Consider the following 19867-nt stretch of genomic DNA (forward strand, 5'->3'; position numbering starts at 1 on the left):
CACAACTTAAAGGGTTAGTTCACCCAAAAATGAAAATTGTGTCATTAATGACTGAGCCTCATGTGGTTGGACACCCGTCAGACCTCCGTTCATCTTCAGACACAAATGAAGATATTTTAGTGTAAAGCTGATGCTCTGAAAGGCCTCCATTGGCTCAACTTTACACTCTCAAGACCCTTAAAAGACACTAAAGACTAAAGTTACAAAGTCCATCTCACTACAGCGGCTCTACAATAACTTTATGAAGACGAGAATAGTTTCTGTGCGCAAAAAACCCTAAATAACGACTTATATAGTGATGACGATTTCAAAACACAGCATCATGAAGCTTCGGAGCGTTATGAATCAGTGAGTCGATTCAGCGGTTCAGAGCGTTATGAATCAGTGAGTCGATTCATGATTCGGATCGCGTGTCAAACCGCCAAACTGCTGAATCGACTCACTGATTCATAACGCTCTGAACCGCTGAATCGACTCACTGATTCATAACGCTCTGAACCGCTGAATCGACTCACTGACTCATAACGCTTCGAAGCTTCATGATGCCGTGTTTTGAAATCGTCATCACTATATAAGTCGTTATTTAGGGGTTTTTTTGCGCACAAAAACTATTCTCGCCGATTCATAAAGTTATTGTAGAGCCGCTGTAGTGAGATGGACTTTGTAACTTTAGTCTTTAGTGTCTTTTAAGGGTCTTGAGAGTGTAAAGTTGAGCCAATGGAGGCCTTTCAGAGCATCAGATTTACACTAAAATATCTTCATTTGTGTCTGAAGATGAACGGAGGTCTGACGGGTGTCCAACCACATGAGGCTCAGTCATTAATGACACAATTCACATTTTTGGGTGAACTAACCCTTTAACACTCCCACACAACACACCTGCAAACATGAGGCAAATAAGTGTGTGTGTGTGTGTGTGTGTGTGTGTGTGTGTGTGTGTGTGTGTGTGTGTGTGTGTGTGTGTGTGTATGTGTGTGTATGTGTGTGTGTGTATGTATATGTGTGTGTGTGTGTGTGTGTGTGTGTGTGTGTGTGTGTGTGTGTGTGTGTGTGTGTGTGTGTGTGTGTGTGTGTGTGTGTGTGCAGAAACCCTACGCGTGTCAGATCCAGGGCTGTGGCAAACGCTACACAGACCCCAGCTCTCTGCGCAAACACGTCAAGTCACACTCCGTGAAGGAGCAACAAGCCCGGAAAAAGGTACTAGACTCATAAAAGCACTTATGAGATCATCATACTGTACATTCATCCTCATGTCATCATCATACTGTACATTCATCCTCATGTCATCATCATACTGTACATTCATCATCATACTGTACATTCATCATCATACTGTACATTCATCCTCATGTCATCATCATACTGTACATTCATCCTTTTAATGGTGCGTGTTCTTTTGAAATAACCATAACTTGGTAAATTTTCTACTGATTTTCAAACAGTTTGGTTTAGGTTAACAGTTAGGTTATAAACATCAGATATGTAGTTATGACACTGCATACTTATGAATAATTATTCATAATTTGTTCAAGCATCCAGAATTATCGCCACGTTAAAGCTGACAAATAGTATTTAGTACCAAAAGATCTTCTCAAAATATTCAATAAATATTATTGAACTTAAATAGGCTATAGAACATTTATGACACATGAGGGTCAGTCATTAATGACAGAATTTACATTTTAGGTGAACTAACTAAAGTCACACTAACTGCAAACGAGCTGTCCCTGTTTGTGTGTGTCCGTCTGTAACTGATTGAATCTGATTCGCTGACGGGGTTTCATCGTCTAATCTGTTGTTGTTTACTTTCTTTTTGCAAGTGACAGCTGTTGTCGTCTTTTCTGCGAACGTTTATGAGCTGATTTCAGCGTTGTCTGCATTTTCTCTCAGGCGGACGTGAGAACCAATCACGCGGTCGGAAATTCACATCGACCAATCAGATGTGTTTTTTTCGGGTTGGTTCGTTCTACAAAGGAAATGTCCATATGTGGATTAGCCAGAGCTGTGTGTGAGACAGAGAGCTTTATAATGAGACATGTTTCTGTGAATGGAGACGCACAAGAGCTCGCGCTAGAATGACTTTTGATGATTTCGGGTTGAAATCTAAAGGCGCAAGTTGACAAAATATAATGAAAAACCATCTTAATGTGTAATATTGACATATTTTGGGAGCAAACTGGCCCAAAATCTCAAGATTGACCACTGCAGTGTCTCACCTTAATCATAACTCCAGTAATCAGTGTAATATTCCTCCAGTGTAGATGTGAATATACAGTAAAGTGTAATTTATTCCTGTGATCAAAGCTGAATTTATCATTTTTAAAAATGTTGAAAACATTAAATTGATCAAAAGTGACATTTTATAATGTTACAAAAGATTCTGTTTCAGATAATGCTGTTCTTATGCACTTTCTATTCATCAAAGAATCCTGAGAAATGAAATGCATCAGAAATATGAACACTGATAATAATCATAAATGTGTGTTGAGCATCAGATCCTCATATGAGAATGATCAGTGAAGGGTCATGTGACACTGAAGACTGGAGTAATGATGATGAAGATCACAGGAATAAATCACACTTTATATATTCACATAGAGAACAGCTGGAGTAATATTACACTGTTTTACTGGAGTTATGATCACATAAACGCAGACTTTGTGACTCGTTCAGAAACATTTTAATCATTTAAAATCTGAACTTTTGTTGTGGTGTTTGTACTTCTTGAGAGTTGTGTATGTGTTTGTGATGGAATATGTTGCATTTGTCAAGGGGGGAGTTGATAACGAAGTCTCTAAACTTGTAACTTGTTAGCAGGCTTGTGTAGGAGCCGTTCATTATCACAGAGGAACAGAATAAAGGTCACATCACCATAGATACAGATTCCTCAGGTAGACGTTTCTGGAAGAGAGAAAATAGCGCAACACGTCAACCTGCGCACACGGGATCTGTCCAATCTGTGTACGCTCAGCTCACCAGTGATTATTAGGAATTACACAGGATATATTCTTAGAGACGCTAAATATAATCACCATGCACTGCAGGTCGAGAGCTCGGCTGTGATATTAAACCATATGCTTATGATTAATTACTGTACATTCAGCTCAATTAAGCAACGGATTATGTGCCAATTATCCAAGCCATTATCCATCGATGTGCTATAATAACATTTGGAAAGTGAATGCAGTCTTTAAGCCAGCATCAAATCATCAAATCAAAATATACTTTATTGGTCTTCTTGTGAACGCTATTCCAGATGTTGTCGTCCAAAGTGCGTATTATTCCAGATGTTGACGTTCGGAGTGCACATTATTCCAGATGTTGTCTTTCAATGTGCACATTATTCCAGATGTTGTCTTTCAATGGGCACATTATTCCAGATGTTGTCTTTCAATGTGCACATTATTCCAGATGTTGTCTTTCAATGTGCACATTATTCCAGATGTTGTCTTTCAATGGGCACATTATTCCAGATGTTGTCTTTTAATGGGCACATTATTCCAGATGTTGTCTTTCAATGTGCACATTATTCCAGATGTTGTCTTTCAATGTGCACATTATTCCAGATGTTGTCTTTTAATGTGCACATTATTCCAGATGTTGTCTTTCAATGGGCACATTATTCCAGATGTTGTCATTCGGAGTGCACGCTATTCCATATGTTGTCGTTCGGAGTGCACGTTATTCCAGATGTTGTCGTTCGGAGTGCACGCTATTCCAGATGTTGTCGTTCGGAGCGCACGCTACTCCAGATGTTGTCGTTCGGAGTGCACGCTATTACAGATGTTGTCGTTCGGAGTGCAGGCTATTCCAGATGTTGTCGTTCGGAGTGCACGCTATTACAGATGTTGTTGTTCAAAGTGCACGCTATTCCAGATGCACACTATTACAGACGTTGTCGTTTAAAGTGCACGCTATTCCAGATATTGTTCAAAGTGCACGCTATTCCAGATGTTGTTCAAAGTGCACGCTATTCCAGATGCAAGCTATTCCAGATGTTGTCATTTAAAGTGCACGCTATTCCAGATGCACACTATTACAGATGTTGTTGTTTAAATTGCACGCTATTCCAGATGCACACTATTCCAGATGTTGTCGTTTAAAGTGCACGCTATTCCAGATGCACACTATTCTAGATGTTGTTGTTTAAAGTGCACGCTATTCCAGATGCACACTATTCCAGATGTTGTAGTTTAAAGTGCACGCTATTCCAGATGTTGTTCAAAGTGCACGCTATTCCAGATGCACACTATTACAGATGTTGTTGTTCAAAGTGCACGCTATTCCAGATGCACACTATTACAGATGTTGTAGTTTAAAGTGCACGCTATTCCAGATGTTGTTCAAAGTGCACGCTATTCCAGATGCACACTATTCCAGATGTTGTCCTTTAAAGTGCACGCTATTCCAGATGCACACTATTACAGATGTTGTAGTTTAAAGTGCACGCTATTCCAGATGTTGTTCACAGTGCACGCTATTCCAGATGCACACTATTCCAGATGTTGTAGTTTAAAGTGCATGCTATTCCAGATGTTGTTCAAAGTGCACGCTATTCCAGATGCACACTATTACAGATGTTGTTGTTCAAAGTGCACGCTATTCCAGATGCACACTATTACAGATGTTGTTGTTTAAAGTGCACGCTATTCCAGATGCACACTATTCCAGATGTTGTCCTTTAAAGTGCAAGTTATTCCAGATGCACACTATTACAGATGTTGTAGTTTAAAGTGCACGCTATTCTAGATGTTGTTCAAAGTGCAGGCTATTCCAGGTGCACACTATTCCAGATGTTGTAGTTTAAAGTGCACGCTATTCCAGATGTTGTTCAAAGTGCACGCTATTCCAGATGCACACTATTCCAGATGTTGTTGTTTAAAGTGCACGCTATTCCACGCTATTCCAGATGCACACTATTACAGATGTTGTCGTTTAAAGTGCATGCTATTCCAGATGCACACTATTCCAGATGTTGTTGTTCAAAGTGCACGCTATTCCAGATGTTGTTCAAAGTGCACGCTATTCCAGATGCACACTATTCCAGATGTTGTAGTTTAAAGTGCACGCTATTCCAGATGTTGTTCAAAGTGCACACTATTCCAGATGCACACTATTCCAGATGTTGTCGTTTAAAGTGCACGCTATTCCAGATGTTGTTCAAAGTGCACGCTATTCCAGATGCACACTATTCCAGATGTTGTCGTTTAAAGTGCACGCTATTCCAGATGCACACTATTCCAGATGTTGTCGTTTAAAGTGCATGCTATTCCAGCCAGATGTTGTTGTTCAAAGTGCACGCTATTCCAGATGCACACTATTCCAGATGTTGTAGTTTAAAGTGCATGCTATTCCAGATGTTGTTCAAAGTGCACGCTATTCCAGATGCACACTATTATAGATGTTGTTGTTCAAAGTGCACGCTATTCCAGATGCACACTATTACAGATGTTGTTGTTTAAAGTGCACGCTATTCCAGATGCACACTATTCCAGATGTTGTCCTTTAAAGTGCAAGTTATTCCAGATGCACACTATTACAGATGTTGTAGTTTAAAGTGCATGCTATTCCAGATGTTGTTCAAAGTGCACGCTATTCCAGATGCACACTATTCCAGATGTTGTAGTTTAAAGTGCACGCTATTCCAGATGTTGTTCAAAGTGCACACTATTCCAGATGCACACTATTCCAGATGTTGTCGTTTAAAGTGCACGCTATTCCAGATGTTGTTCAAAGTGCACGCTATTCCAGATGCACACTATTCCAGACGTTGTCGTTTAAAGTGCACGCTATTCCAGATGCACACTATTACAGATGTTGTAGTTTAAAGTGTACGCTATTCCAGATGCACACTATTCCAGATGTTGTCGTTTAAAGTGCACGCTATTCCAGATGCACACTATTACAGATGTTGTCGTTTAAAGTGCATGCTATTCCAGATGCACACTATTCCAGATGTTGTCGTTTAAAGTGCACGCTATTCCAGATGCACACTATTACAGATGTTGTCGTTTAAAGTGCATGCTATTCCAGATGCACACTATTCCAGATGTTGTAGTTTAAAGTGTACGCTATTCCAGATGCACACTATTCCAGATGTTGTAGTTTAAAGTGCACACTATTCCAAATTTTGTTCAAAGTGCACGCTTTTCCAGATGCACACTATTCCAGATGTTGTAGTTTAAAATGCACACTATTCCAGATTTTGTTCAAAGTGCACGCTATTCCAGATGCACACTATTCCAGATGTTGTAGTTTAAAGTGCACACTATTCCAAATTTTGTTCAAAGTGCACGCTTTTCCAGATGCACACTATTCCAGATGTTGTAGTTTAAAATGCACACTATTCCAAATTTTGTTCAAAGTGCACGCTTTTCCAGATGCACACTATTCCAGATGTTGTAGTTTAAAATGCACACTATTCCAGATTTTGTTCAAAGTGCACGTTATTCCAGATGCACACTATTCCAGATGTTGTTCAAAGTGCACGCTATTCCAGATGCACACTAGACCGGACATTGTAGTTTAAAGTGCACGCTATTCCAGATGTTGTCGTTTAAAGTGTACGCTTTTCCAGAATTCCAGAACTTTTTCCCGAATTGCATGTTATTCCAGATGTTTTTCTTTATAATCCGTCCTCAAAACATAACTTGCCTTTTTCGCCTGCAAAATAGCTATTCACACGCAGTTTTCTCAAACTGGCGTTGAGTTCTGGCTCCACACTGACACACTCTCACCTTTCACTGTTCAGCCAGTTTCTCGTGTTCCTCAGAAACAAAAGTGCAAAAGTGTCCCTTGTTGACCTTTAGGGTCACGCATGATTATGACCGTATTTCATGTGATGCAGTTGAGACGCAGTCAGGACGGACTGGCCGAGTGTCTGACGGTTCAGCCGCTGCAGCACAGCCTCTCGCCACTGGACCTGATTGAGACCAAGCACCAGTCACCCACTGATGATCTCTACACTGGTATGAACTCTTACAATAGTCATGTGTTCAAGGACGTGCGTGTGTGTGTGTGTGTGTGTGTGTGTGTGTGTGTGTGTGTGTGTGTGTGTGTGTGTGTGTGTGTGTGTGTGTGTGTGTGTGTGTGTGTGTGTGTGTGTGTTACTGTCCCTCACAAAATTATACTTGAAATAAAACGTTAACAAATAAAATGAAATATAAAAAGCTAAACGCTTATAACTAAAGTTAAAATGCATTATAATATTTGCAGATTTCTTGTTAGGTCTGAAATTGGTTTTGTCATGTTTTAACCCCTTAACCCCCCTCCCCATTTGAGAATACACATTAAAATGCACTATCCAAACTTAACTTAAAGAATGCTTTGGAATATAGACCAAAGTTAGGTCTCGTTTTAAAGAAGAAACTCTGCAGATTATTGCTGAAAAGCTATTCAAAATATGAACGTATTAAAAAGTTATGGAAGTTTACTGTAAATAAAAAACACTGTACTAAATATTTTTTATTTTATATAAAATATATATTTTACAAACAAATTTTAATCTAAAATTACTATAAAATCAAAGCCATATGTCTAACCAAGTTGGGTTCCAAATTTGAAGTTGATGTCACAAAAATTAAAGTTCCCATGAGATTTTGTTTCGGCGCTGTCCCAAAAACAGCCACCGGGTGTCACAAACATTCAATTAATTGTTTTTTTGATGCATTTTCTGGTAAATTTTCATCCGAATGTCACTTCCATCACAAAACAGTCCCCAAATATGGACTCTTGAGACTCAGACCTTTCCGACGATATGTGTTTTGTCAAGATTAGAAAAGATTTTGATTATAAAGTAGTTAAAATAAATGTTGTAATATGAAACATGACACTGCCCACTAGGGGAGGAGACCGCTAGAATAATTTAGAGTACCGTTTCCATGGTAACACGATGTCCGATTTCAAAGCGGTTTCCACAGGATGAATTTTGAGTTCGTAAGCGTTTGAATGATACCTAATTTATGATAATTACTAAAACATATGATAAAAAAAAATGCCAGGAGGACGGTCACAGTCAAGGGATTAATGCATTATATTTTCTAAAGGCGAGTTCAATGAATATATAATATACTGTTGTTACAATTATTCATAAGATCATACAATGCATTATAAAGTGCATTACAATGGCACAATGTTACCCTTTTGTGCATATAATAGACGGATCAGAAACAAGACTAAAACAAAACACACAAAACAACCCCTCATTACTCTACATTAATATTCAGCTCTATTTTTAGTCCAGTTAGCGCTTCACAACTCCAGCTCAGACCACGTCCTGTATTTGGTGCCCACAAACACGCTTCCAATGTAAAGAGAATCGAGCATCTCTAAACTACATCTGTGTGTTTTAAACCTGAAGAGCTTTCAGAATCGTTTTGATGTTTCATTCCCGTGATGGCTAACGGCAACGGCTCTTCCCTTTATGAACAGTAATGATGATTTTCTATGTTGTCTTGTGTCCATGTGCAAGTGTTCACCCTAAACCAGCCCAGCCTGATGCAGATCCCCGCCGGCACACACACTCATCCTGGCGCGCTGCTGCCTCCGCTACAGGCCAACAACAGGTACCAAAACTCCCTTTACAAAGAATTAAATCACATGTTTTGACTTTAAGGACAGCACAAGTCATGTGACATACACTCACCTAAAGGATTATTAGGAACACACACTAATACTGTGTTTGACCCCCTTTCGCCTTTAGAACTCACACCACAACACACATACAAAAATACTAAGTAATAAAAGCATTTTTTGCAGTGTGCAATGTGAAGCACAGAAGAGAGCAGTGTTCAATATTAGACACATTTAGTTAAGTAGAGACTATACATGTGAATGAACATAAAATGTGTTATGAGATTTCTGATTTTCTGATCATGGGGGGGGGGTTGTGTTCATTGACCGTTATTATTTATCTCAGTTCAGCAGGAAAAAGCACTTTAGTTGCTAGTAATGTTGAAATGAATGTGCAGATTTAGAGATGAAGACATTTTTAGTTCATCATATTTTTGTCAGACATGGTTACTGGTTGAATTTAGATATTTTGTACCAAAGCAACTTAAAGTCAAGTCAAGTCAAGTCAACTTTATTTATATAGCGCTTTTAACAATGTAGATTGTTTCAAAGCAGCTTTACAGTGTTAAACAGGAAAATAATGCAGCATAATTTTATTCAGCTGTATAGCCATTCTGGAAAAATTTCAAGTATCATACAGTGACAGTGTGGGCTTTAGATCAATAATTTGATCAGTAATTTAGTTTAAATGGTTAATTTAGTTTATTATTTAGATGTATTTCGATGTTTAGTTGAAAAATTTAGTGTCCCCAACTGAGCACGCCAAGCCAGAGGCAACATAATTACTAAATTTTAAAGGACAGAACAACAACTAAATGAGATCAATTTGGTGAAGGGTTACCTTTAACAATATGAACAGACATGTTTTGACATTCCCATCACTAACTGTAAAAGCTCCGTGTTGCAAGCACCAATCCGGTTCGGGTTTTTCCCTATAGACAGTGCTCACAAAGGTACAACGATCGAGATCAACTTAAAAATCCTCCCTTAAAGGGTTAGTTCACCCAAAAAATGTAAATTCTGTCATTAATTCCTCACCCTCATGTGGTTGGACACCCGTCAGACCTCCGTTCATCTTCAGACACAAATGAAGATATTTTAGTGTAAAGCTGATGCTGAGAAAGGCTTCAGATAGGCCTCCATTGGCATTCAGTACATTTACACTCACAAGACCCATAAAAGGCACTAAAAACGTCGTTACAAAGTCCATCTCACCACAGTGACTCTACAATAATCTTACGATGCGACGACAATAGTTTTTGTGCGCAAAAAAAAATCAAAATAACACCTTTATCCAACTTGTTCTTGTCTTCCGTGTGTGTCTCCACGACGCATGCGTGAGAATATGAGCAGATCCGGCGTTCGGACACATGACCCAGAAGAGATTTGTTTACGAGCAGAGGAAGACGCGCGTATCTCAGCTGTTGAATTCTACACTGATCGTGCTTTAGGTCTCGGCGTAGTTCTCAAAATGGGGCTAAAGTGGCATTTCATGGATTCCCGAACGCCGGATCTGCTCATATTCTCACGCATGCGTCGTGGAGACACACACGGAAGACAAGCTGGATAAAGGTGTTATTTTGATTTTTTTTTGCGCACAAAAACTATTGTCGTCGCATCGTAAAATTATTGTAGAGTCACTGTGGTGAGATGGACTTTGTAACGACGTTTTTAGTGCCTTTTATGGGTCTTGTGAGTGTAAATGTACTGAATGCCAATGGAGGCCTATCTGAAGCCTTTCTCAGCATCAGATTTACACTAAAATATCTTCATTTGTGTCTGAAGATGAACGGAGGTCTGACGGGTGTCCAACCACATGAGGGTCAGTCATTAATGACAGAATTTTCATTTTTGGGTGAACTAACCCTGTAAGTGATACCTTCACAAAAACATGAATTATTCGAATGATTAATTGTCAGCATTTAAGGAAACAAAAAGTGCTTTGAATTTCCTTGCGGACAAACGAGACCCTGAGAACGGCCTCAAAACTGCGAGCAAGTTCACTCGACGTCTGAAAGACATGAGTGAGGAGAAAAGCCTGGAGAAAATGACGGTGCTTTGGTATTCAGTCAAAGATCAGAGTGGTGAAAGACAGGTTAGCCGCGGCGTGAAGCTGGCATCACTTCTATGTGCCAGTGTGTGTGCCCGTCCTTTCAGGCCTGATGAATCGAGTCTAATAATCCGCTGAATGCCGTATGTTTTTCCCTATCGCTGCTCCTGGTCGAAGCTCAATCGAGACTGAATCACTGTCTAGTTTACATTCATCTGAAGTTTCTCTTGGCGGAGTGAGTCGCGATGCCTGACTCAAAAGCTCCAGCGCTCTTTTCTTTCCCTCTGATCTGCCACCAATGTGTGCCGGTTGTCATGGCGTTATGGCTGCAGTAATCTGACTCTGATAAAGCGGCCTTTTCTCCGGAGAAAGGCTCCGCTGCGCTTTTGTGTGTTTTACACATTACTGTGGCAAAAGCTTTTGGGAAGAGGCTTATATTTTTGGACGGCACGCATTCCACTTCAAAGGCAGAGAGAGGAACCTTTTCTGGGCGCAGATGTGCATTGTGCGGGCATCAGCGGTGGGCACAGCGCACGCCACGGGATCCAAGACGGAGAGCCGATCGGACTCATTGGGCTCAAGGGCCGTGTTAGCCAGGAACTCAACCAGAGAGAGAGAGAGAGAGAGAGAGAGAGAGAGAGAGAGAGAGAGAGAGAGAGAGAGAGAGAGAGAGAGAGAAGAGAGAGAGAGAGAGAGAGAGAGTTATACAATGCAGTGGGATCGCCGTAATCACCTCACTTTGTGCTAAATCAGCTGTGGAAAACCTCTGACCTGTGTTTTCCCAGATTTCACTCTATTATAAGCCGTTCCTGTACTCTCTACTTCCAGGAAAAAACACAATGAAAAATGTCACTCGCCATTTGAAACTGCACCTCAGTTATGATTGATCATGTGGTTTTAAACACACGTCCGTCTGAATGTCCGCGAGGGGTCGTTTCTGCACATTACACCGATGCTCTGAGGTACAAACACAGAGGAAGACACACTTTGTAAAACTACCACGTCCATAACACAAAACTGTAGCTACAACCTGTCCACAAAACCTCACAACTCATGTTAGACACTTTATAAATGCTTTTCCGATCTGAAATCAAGCCACGACACAACACAACACAACAAAATCAAGACACAACACAAAGAAATCAAGACACAACACAAAGAAATCAAGCCACAATACAACAAAATCAAGCCACAATACAACGAAATCAAGCCACAACGAATGAAATCAAGCCACAACACAACAAACTCAAGCCACGACAAAACAACATCAAGCCACGACAACTAAATCAAGCCACAACACAATGAAATCAAGCCACAACACAACAAAATCAAGCCACAATACAACGAAATCAAGCCACAACGAATGAAATCAAGCCACAACACAACAAACTCAAGCCACGACAAAACAACATCAAGCCACGACAACTAAATCAAGCCACAACACAAAGAAATCAAGCCACAATACAACAAAATCAAGCCACAATACAACGAAATCAAGCCACAACGAATTAAATCAAGCCACAACACAACAAACTCAAGCCACGACAAAACAACATCAAGCCACGACAACTAAATCAAGCCACAACACAATGAAATCAAGCCACAACACAACAAAATCAAGCCACAACGAATGAAATCAAGCCACAACACAACAAAATCAAACAACAACGAATTAAATCAAGCCACAACACAAACTCAAGCCACAACAAAACAACATCAAGCCACGACACAACTAAATCAAGCCACAACACAACGAAATCAAGCCACAACAAAACAAAATCAAGCCATAACACAACAAAATCAAGCCACAACACAACAAAATCAAGCCACGACCCAACGACATCAAGCCACAACACAAAGAATTAAATCAAGCCACAACACAACAAAATCAAGCCACAACTAATTAAATCAAGCCACAACACAACGAGATCAAGCCGCTACACAACAAAATCAAGCCAGAATGAATGAAATCAAGCCACAACACAACAAAATCAAGCCACAACACAACGAAATCAAGCCACACCACAACAAAATCAAGCCACAACGAATGAAATCAAGCCACAACAAAATCAAGCCACAACGAATTAAATCAAGCCACAACACAGTGAAATCAAGCCACAATACAACAAAATCAAGCCACAATACAATGAAATAAAGCCACAACACAACGAAATCAAGCCACAACACAACAAAATCAAGCCACAACACAGCGAAATCAATCCACAACACAACAAAATCAAGCCACAACACAACGAATTAAATCAAGTCGCAATACAACGAAATCAAGCCACAACGAACGTAATCAAGCCACAACACCATGAATTAAATCAAGCCACAATACAACGAAATCAAGCCACAACACAACAAAATCAAGCCACAACACAACAAAATCAAGCCACAACAAATTAAATCAAGCCACAAAACAACGAAATCAAGCCACAACGAACGAAATCAAGCCACAACACAACAAAATCAAGCCACAACTAATTAAATCAAGCCACAACACAACGAGATCAAGCCACAACACAACAAAATCAAGCCAGAATGAATGAAATCAAGCCACAACACAACAAAATCAAGCCACAACACAACGAAATCAAGTCACACCACAATGAAATCAAGCCACAACACAATAAAATCAAGCCACAACACAGCGAAATCAAGCCACTATACAACGAAATCAAGCCAAAATACAATGAAATCAAGCCACAACACAACAAAATCAAGCCACAACACAGTGAAATCAATCCACAATACAACAAAATCAAGCCACAATACAACAAAATCAAGCCACAGCGAATGAAATCAAGCCACAACACAACAAAATCAAGCCACAACACAACGAAATAAAGCCACAACGAATGAAATCAAGCCACAACACAACAAAATCAAGCCACAATGAACGAAATCAAGCCACAACACAACGAATGAAATCAAGTCACAACACAACAAAATCAAGCCACAACACAACGAAATCAAGCCACACCACAACGAAATCAAACCACAACGAATCAAATCAAGCCACAACACAACAAACTCAAGCCACAACACAACAACAAGCCACGACACAACTAAATCAAGCCACAACACAACAAAATCAAGCCACAATGAACGAAATCAAGCCACAACACAACGAATGAAATCAAGTCACAACACAACAAAATCAAGCCACAACACAACGAAATCAAGCCACAATGAACGTAATCAAGCCACAACACCATGTATTAAATCAAGCCACAATACAACGAAATCAAGCCACAACACAACAAAATCAAGCCACAACACAACGAAATCAAGCCACGACCCAACATCATCAAGCCACAACACAACGAATGAAATCAAGCCACAACGAATGAAATCATGCCACAACGAATGAAATCATGCCACAACACAATGAAATCAAGCCACAACGAACGAAATCAAGCCACAACACAACAAATGAAATCAAGCTACAATGAATGAAATCAAGCAACACCACAACGAAATCAAGCCACAATACAACAAAATCAAGCCACAATACAACGAAATCAAGCCACAACGAATGAAATCAAGCCACAACACAACAAAATCAAGCCACAATGAGCGAAATCAAGCCACAACACAACGAATGAAATCAAGCCACAACACTACGCAATCAAGCCACAACACAACAAAATCAAGCCAGAATGAATGAAATCAAGCCACAACACAACAAAATCATGCCGCAACACAACAAAATCAAGCCACAATGAATGAAATCAAGCCACAACACAACAAAATCAAGCCACAACACAGCGAAATCAAGCCACAACAAAATCAAGCCAAAATACAATGAAATCAAGCCACAACACAACAAACTCAAGCCACAACACAACAACATCAAGCCTAGACACAACTTAATCAAGCCACAACACAACGAAATCAAGCCACAACACAACAAACTCAAGCCACAACACAACAACATCAAGCCACGACACAACTAAATCAAGCCACACCACAACGAAATCAAGCCACAACACAACAAAATCAAGCCACAACACAAAGACATCAAGCCACACCACAACGAAATCAAGCCACAACACAACAAAATCAAGCCACAACACAACAAAATCAAGCCACACCACAACGAAATCAAGCCACAACACAACAAAATCAAGCCACAACACAACGAAATCAAGCCACGACCCAACGACATCAAGCCACAACACAACGAATGAAATCAAGCCACAATACAACGAAATCAAGCCACAACGAACAAAATCAAGCCACAACACAACGAATGAAATCAAGTCACAACACAATGAAATCAAGCCACAACTAATTAAATCAAGCCACATCACAACGAGATCAAGCCAAAACACAACAAAATCAAGCTAGAATGAATGAAATCAAGCCACAACACAACAAAATCAAGCCACACCACAACAAAATCAAGCCACAACGAATAAAATCAAGCCACAATACAGCGAAATCAAGCCACTATACAACGAAATCAAGCCAAAATACTATGAAATCAAGCCATAACACAAAAAAATCAAGCCACAACACAGTGAAATCAAGCCACAATACTACAAAATCAAGCCAGACCACAACGAAATCAAGCCACAACGAATTAAATCAAGCCACAACACAACGAATGAAATCAAGTCACAACACAACAAAATCAAGTCACAACTAATAAAATCAAGCCACAACACAACGAGATCAAGCCACAACACAACAAAATCATGCTAGAATGAATGAAATCAAGCCACAACACAACAAAATCAAGCCACACCACAACAAAATCAAGATACAACAAATGAAATCAAGCCACAACACAACAAAATCAAGCCACAACACAGCGAAATCAAGCCACTATACAACAAAATCAAGCCAAAATACTATGAAATCAAGTCACAACACAACAAAATCAAGCCACAACAGTGAAATCAAGCCACACCACAACGAATTAAATCAAGCCACAACACAACAACATCAAGCCACGACACAATTAAATCAAGCCACAACACAACAAAATCAAGCCACAACACAACGTAATCAAGCCACACAACAACAAAATCAAGCCACAACACAACAAAATCAAGCCACAACGAACGAAATCAAGCCTCAACATAACGAATGAAATCAAGCCACAATACAATGAAATCAAGCCACAACGAACAAAATCAAGCCACAACACAACGAATGAAATCAAGTCACAACACAACGAAATCAAGCCACAATACAACACAACGAAATCAAGCCACAACACAACAAAATCAAGTCAGAACGAATGAAATCAAGCCACAACACAACAAAATCAAGCCACACCACAACGAAATCAAGCTACAACGAATGAAATCAAGCCACAACACAACGACATCAAGCCACACCGAACGAAATCAAGCCACAACACAACGAATGAAATCAAGTCCAAATACAACGAAATCAAGCCACAACGAACAAAATAAAGCCACAACACAACAAATGAAATCAAGCCACAATACAACGAAATCAAGCCACAACGAACAGTCAAGCCACAACGAATGAAATCAAGCCACACCACAATGAAATCAAGCCACAACACAGCGAAATCAAGCCACAATACAACGAAATCAAGCCACAATACAATGAAATCAAGCCACAACACAACAAAATCAAGCCACAACGAACGAAATCAAGCCACAACACAACGAATGAAATCAAGCCACAACACAAGAAAATCAAGCCACAACGAACAAAATCAAGCCACAACACAAAATCAAGCCACAACACAGCAAAATCAAGCCACAATACAATGAAATCAAGCCACAATACAATTAAATCAAGCTACAACACAACAAAATCAAGCCACAATACAACAAAATCAAGCCACAATACAATGAAATCAAGCCACAACACAACAAAATCAAGCCACAACACAGCAAAATCAAGCCACAATACAACAAAATCAAGCCACAATACAACAAAATCAAGCCACAATACAACGAAATCAAGCCACAACGAATGAAATCAAGCCACAACTCAACGAAATTAAGCCACAACGAATGAAATCAAGCCACAACACAACAATATCAAGCCACAACACAACAAAATCAAGCCAGAACAAATGAAATCAGGCCACAACACAACAAAATCAAGCCACAACACAAAAAAATCAAGCCACAACGAACGAAATCAAGCCACAACACAACGAATGAAATCAAGCCACAACACAAGAAAATCAAGCCACAACGAACAAAATCAAGCCACAACACAAAATCAAGCCACAACACAGCAAAATCAAGCCACAATACAATGAAATCAAGCCACAATACAATTAAATCAAGCTACAACACAACAAAATCAAGCCACAATACAACAAAATCAAGCCACAATACACTGAAATCAAGCCACAACATAACAAAATCAAGCCACAACACAGCAAAATCAAGCCACAATACAACAAAATCAAGCCACAATACAACGAAATCAAGCCACAATACAACGAAATCAAGCCACAACGAATGAAATCAAGCCACAACTCAACGAAATTAAGCCACAACGAATGAAATCAAGCCACAACACAACAATATCAAGCCACAACACAACGAAATCAAGCCAGAACAAATGAAATCAAGCCACAACACAAAAAAATCAAGCCACACCACAATGCAATCGAACCACAATTAATGAAATCAAGCCACGACACAACAAAATCAAGCCACAACTCAACAAAATTAAGCCACAACGAATGAAATCATGCCACAACACAACGAAATCATGCCACAACACAAAATTAAGCCACAACAAATTAAATCAAGCCACAACACAACGAAATCAAGCCACAACACAACAAAATCAAGCCACAACGAATGAAATCAAGCCACAACACAACAAAATCAAGCCACAGCACAACGAAATCAAGCCACACCACGACGAAATCAAGCTACAACACAACGAACTCAAGCCACAACACAACAAAATCAAGCCACAACACAATGAAATCAAGCCACAACACAAAAAACTCAAGCCACAACACAAAATCAAGCCACAACACAACAAAATCAAGCCACACCGCAATGAAATCAAACCACAACGAATTAAATCAAGCCACGACACAACGAAATCAAGCCACAACACAACGACATCAAGCCACACCACAACGAAATCAATCCACAACACAACGAAATCAAGCCACAACACAATGAATGAAATCAAGCCACAACACAATTAATTAAATCAAGCCACAACACAACACAACGAAATCAAGCCACAAGCCACAACACAACAAATTAAATCAAGCCACAACACAACACAACGAAATCAAGCCACAACACAACTAAATCAAGCCACAACACAACACAACAAATTAAATCAAGCCACAACACAACGAAATCAAGCCACAAGCCACAACGAATTAAATCAAGCCACAACACAACGAATGAAATCAAACCACAACACAACGAATGAAATCAAGCCACAACTCAACGAAATCAAGCCACAAGGCACAACACAACGAATTAAATCAAGCCACAACACAACGACATCAAGCCACACCACAACGAAATCAATCCACAACACAACGAAATCAAGCCACAACACAATGAATGAAATCAAGCCACAACACAACTAAATCAAGCCACAACACAACACAACGAAATCAGGCCACAACCCAACACAACGAAATCAAGCCACAACACAACTAAATCAAGCCACAACACAACACACGAAATCAGGCCACAACCCAACACAACGAAATCAAGCCACAACACAACAAACGAAATCGAGCCACAACACAACAAATTAAATCAAGGCACAACACAACGAATTAAATCAAGCCACAACACAACTAAATCAAGCCACAACCCAACACAACGAAATCAAGCCACAACCCAACACAACGAAATCAAGCCACAACACAACACAACGAAATCAAGCCACAACACAACAAACGAAATCGAGCCACAACACAACAAATTAAATCAAGGCACAACACAACGAATTAAATCAAGCCACAACACAACTAAATCAAGCCACAACCCAACACAACGAAATCAAGCCACAACCCAACACAACGAAATCAGGCCACAACCCAACACAACGAAATCAAGCCACAACACAACAAACGAAATCGAGCCACAACACAACAAATTAAATCAAGGCACAACACAACGAATTAAATCAAGCCACAACACAACTAAATCAAGCCACAACCCAACACAACTAAATCAAGCCACAACCCAACACAACGAAATCAGGCCACAACCCAACACAACGAAATCAAGCCACAACACAACACAACGAAATCAAGCCACAACACAACAAAATCAAGCCACAACACAACACAACGAAATCAAGCCACAACACAACGAATGAAATCAAGCCATAACACAACGAAATCAAGTCACAAGCCACAACTAGGGTTGGGGTTGGCGATTCCGGTGCCAAACCGATACTTTTCAAAACGGTACCGGTGCCTAAACGGTGCCTGAACCGATACTTTTTTTTTTTTAAAAGGCCACAAAACGAGGTGGATGACATTAAATAGCTTTTTATTTTTTTATTTAAATTGAGCCATTTATTAAAAGTTTAATGTATACTTAAATGTATGAATATAAATAAATACAAAGCACAATTTACTTATTTACAAATTATTATTGACTTATTTACAAATTCACAGTAAAACCTAATAGCCACCTAACCCAACTACAACAGGCCTAAATATAAATAACAGTTACAGTAATAACAGCAGTCGTCTATATTCTTGCTCTGCTACAAACCAACTTCGAGCTTCAGCTTTATTTTGAAATATGATCATATTCTCTGGCTAAATATTTTAGAACGCATCGCCTTAATGTTTCCATGGCGACGCGTCATGCTTCTCACATGACACACAGCAGCCGCAATAGCGCTGACAGCTCAGCTATATCGGGTTTATTTCGCTTTTGATCCATATTGGCACCGGGTTTCGGTACCCAACCCTAGCCACAACACAACAAAATCAAGCCACAACACAACAAAATCAAGCCACAAGCCACAACGAATTAAATCAAGCCACAACACAACACAACACAACGAAATCAAGCCACAAGCCACAACGAATTAAATCAAGCCACAACACAACACAACGAAATCAAGCCACAACACATTGAATTAAATCAAGCCTCAACACAACGAAATCAAGCCACAAGCCACAACACAACGAATTAAATCAAGCCACAACACAACGAAATCAAGCCACAAGCCACAACAAATTAAATCAAGCCACAACCCAACACAACGAAATCAAGCCACAACACAACA

The 19867-nt window shown here is 39.7% G+C and overlaps 1 protein-coding gene across 1 annotated transcript in view; it reads left to right on the plus strand.

Moving 5' to 3' along the window:
* glis3 (GLIS family zinc finger 3) overlaps positions 1–19867 on the plus strand; it is a gene marked incomplete at both ends in the record, with an annotated part of 76341 nt that overhangs the window by 42969 nt on the left and 13505 nt on the right. The window contains 3 exons of the mRNA XM_079805217.1: positions 1087–1197; positions 6848–6968; positions 8471–8564. Of these exons, the coding sequence (XP_079661343.1) occupies positions 1087–1197; positions 6848–6968; positions 8471–8564 (326 nt within the window). The remainder of the gene's footprint in view (positions 1–1086; positions 1198–6847; positions 6969–8470; positions 8565–19867) is intronic.

Source organism: Gobio gobio, assembly GCF_949357685.1.
Source record: "Gobio gobio genome assembly, chromosome: 22".
Lineage (NCBI taxonomy): Eukaryota > Metazoa > Chordata > Actinopteri > Cypriniformes > Gobionidae > Gobio > Gobio gobio.